Raw genomic sequence first — 2,467 nt, forward strand, 5'->3', positions numbered from 1 at the left:
ATGTTTTTCCAAACGAATTTCTCCACTTGCCGCTCCGTAATCGTTGCTAGTGGCTCGGCTTCTACCCATTTGGTGAAGTAATCTACGCCCACGATAATGTATTGCCGTTGCCCCGAGGCCGGTGGGAAAGGACCGAGGAGGTCCAATCCCTATTGCGCGAACGGCCACGCACAGTCGATGGGGGATAGGGGGACCACCGGCTACCGGGGCGTTCGGGCGTGCCTCTGGCAGGGGCCACACTGCTGCACGTAGATTCTCGCGTCTCGGGACATGGTGGGCTAGTAGTATCCTTGACGAAGGATTTTGTAGGCCAAGGTTCGACCAGCAATATGCTCCCCGCATATTCCCTCGTGGACCTCGGTCAAGACCGCCTGCGCTTCATCAGGCTCGAGGCATCGCAGCAGAGGTTGCGAGAAGGATCGCTTGTAGAGCCGTCCGTTCACCTCGGAATACCATGCCTGCATTCGATGAATGCGCCACGCCGCGGCCTCGTTGTTAGGAAAAATCCTGTCACGTTTGAAGAGCAGCATCTCCTGTACCCACATGGCATGCACCTCGGCAGGAGTTATAGTCGAAACTGAGATGGCGCGGAATGGGAGCTCTTTAACCTCGGAGTGGTTTTCGTGGTCTGGTCCTGAGGCCATCTTCGCCAACTCGTCGGCTCATTCATTTTGGCTACTCGGCACCCTGGATATCGTAAAGTGGGAGAAATTGGAGGCTAGGCTTTTTACCTCCACTAAGTACTTTGCCATGGTCGGTTCCCTGGCCTCGTATCCGTCGCTGAGTTGCTCGGCCACGAGCTGCGAGTCAGTGAAGATGTGGATGGCGTCCACCTGCATTCCAAGGGCCAGCTTGAGTCCTGCCAGGAGCGCCTCGTACTCGGCTTCATTGTTGGTTGCCCGGAACCCGAAGCGGAAGGAGCGTTCGAACGAGCGTCCGTCGGGGGTCGAGAGTGCCAACCCCGTGCCCGCACTGCTGGAGGTAGCCGAGCCGTCCACGTGCAGGTCCCACGCCTCCTCTGATTGCTCGGAGCTTCCATTTTCGTCTTGAACCAGTTCCGCGATAAAGTCGGCCACGGACTGGGCTTTGATAGCAGTCCTCGGTACATAATGTATGTCGAATTCTCCGAGTTCTACCAACCACTTGAGGAGCCGTCCTGCAACATCAAACTTAGATAGAACCTGCCGGAGCGGCTGGTCAGTGATTACCTCGATCGGACGAGCTTGGAAGTAGGGGCGTAACTTCCGGGACGCCAGCACGAGCGCCAGAGTGAGCTTCTCGATTGGCGGATACCGCTCCTCGGGCCCGTTCAGGACATGGCTGATGTAGTAGACTGATAGTTTTTCCCCAGAGCCTCTTTGGTGAGGACGGAGCTGACCGCGTGCTGGGAGGCGGCTAAGTAAATGCTGAGCTTATCCTCAAGAGTAACTGAGGCAAGGCGGGGGAGGTTGGTCAAGTGCCGCTTGACTTGTCCAAAAGCCTCTTCACACTGCGCCGTCCACCGAAAGTCCTTTGGGTACTTCAACGCCCGGAAGAAGGGGAGGCAACGATCACCAGACCGGGATAGAAACCGGGATAAGGCGGCCAGCCTTTCGTTTAGTCGCTGCAAGTCCTTGACTATCCGAGGGGCCTGCATGTTGAAGACCGCTTGAACTTTTTTTGGATTCACGTCGATTCCTCTTTCATGCACGATGAATATGAGGAACCTACCCGAGCTGACGCCAAAAACGCACTTCAACGGGTTTAGTCGTAGGCCATACCTCCGGAGTGTGGAGAATGTCTCAGCCAAGTCGGTCAGGTGGTCTGCCGCCATGCGACTCTTTACGATCATGTCGTCGACATAGACTTCGACGTTTCGCTCGATTTATGCGGCAAACATTTTGTTCACGGCCCTCTGATAGGTAGCGCCCGTATTTTTGAGCCCGAACAGCATGACTTTGTAGAAATATACCCCTAGATCGGTGATGAAAGCCGTGTGCTCTTGGTCCTTGGGCGCCATTCTGATCTGGTTGTAGCTGGAGAAGGCGTCCATGAACGACAGGCGGGCGTGCCCGGTAGTTGCGTCGACCAGCTGATCGATCCTTGGGAGGGGATAGTAGTCTTTTGGGCATGCACGATTGAGACTGGTATAGTCGATCATGATTCTCCTCACCTGGCCATTAGCGATTTGAGCCATTATTACCAGCGCTTCGTCATGCTCCGGTCGCTTGACGTCCTCGGGAGGGAATGCGACCTTAGGGTCGGGGCCGCGTTGGGGAGCATCGGTCCTGGTGGAACGGGCGTATGCCTTCTTCCCAAACATACTGGTTCTGCCAGTCGTCGGTCCTCCAGTGATGACATCAATGTGGCGCTCCACGGGGCCCTCCGGGCGAGGTGAGGACTCCCTGTTCTGTCGGATATACCGACTAAGGTGACCCCTGCAGACAAGCACCTCGATCTGCCGTTTCAGTTCGCGACAGTCTTCGGT

The 2,467-nt window shown here is 56.2% G+C and overlaps 1 protein-coding gene across 1 annotated transcript; it reads right to left on the reverse strand.

Annotated features, from left to right (window-relative positions):
- Positions 1–278: 278 nt before the first annotated feature.
- LOC135673945 (uncharacterized) lies at positions 279–644 on the reverse strand. Its single transcript, XM_065183339.1, has one exon. It carries the CDS (start codon positions 642–644, stop codon positions 279–281), a length of 366 nt encoding a protein of 121 aa, XP_065039411.1.
- Positions 645–2,467: the final 1,823 nt, after the last annotated feature.

The sequence above is a fragment of the Musa acuminata genome, chromosome BXJ1-5 (genome assembly GCF_036884655.1).
Source record: "Musa acuminata AAA Group cultivar baxijiao chromosome BXJ1-5, Cavendish_Baxijiao_AAA, whole genome shotgun sequence".
Classification (NCBI taxonomy): Eukaryota; Viridiplantae; Streptophyta; class Magnoliopsida; order Zingiberales; family Musaceae; genus Musa; species Musa acuminata.

What these genes read in the sequence shown, in the direction of transcription:
- LOC135673945 (XM_065183339.1), bottom strand. Translation starts at nt 644, where the DNA reads ATGGCCTCAGGACCAGACCACGAAAACCACTCCGAGGTTAAAGAGCTC.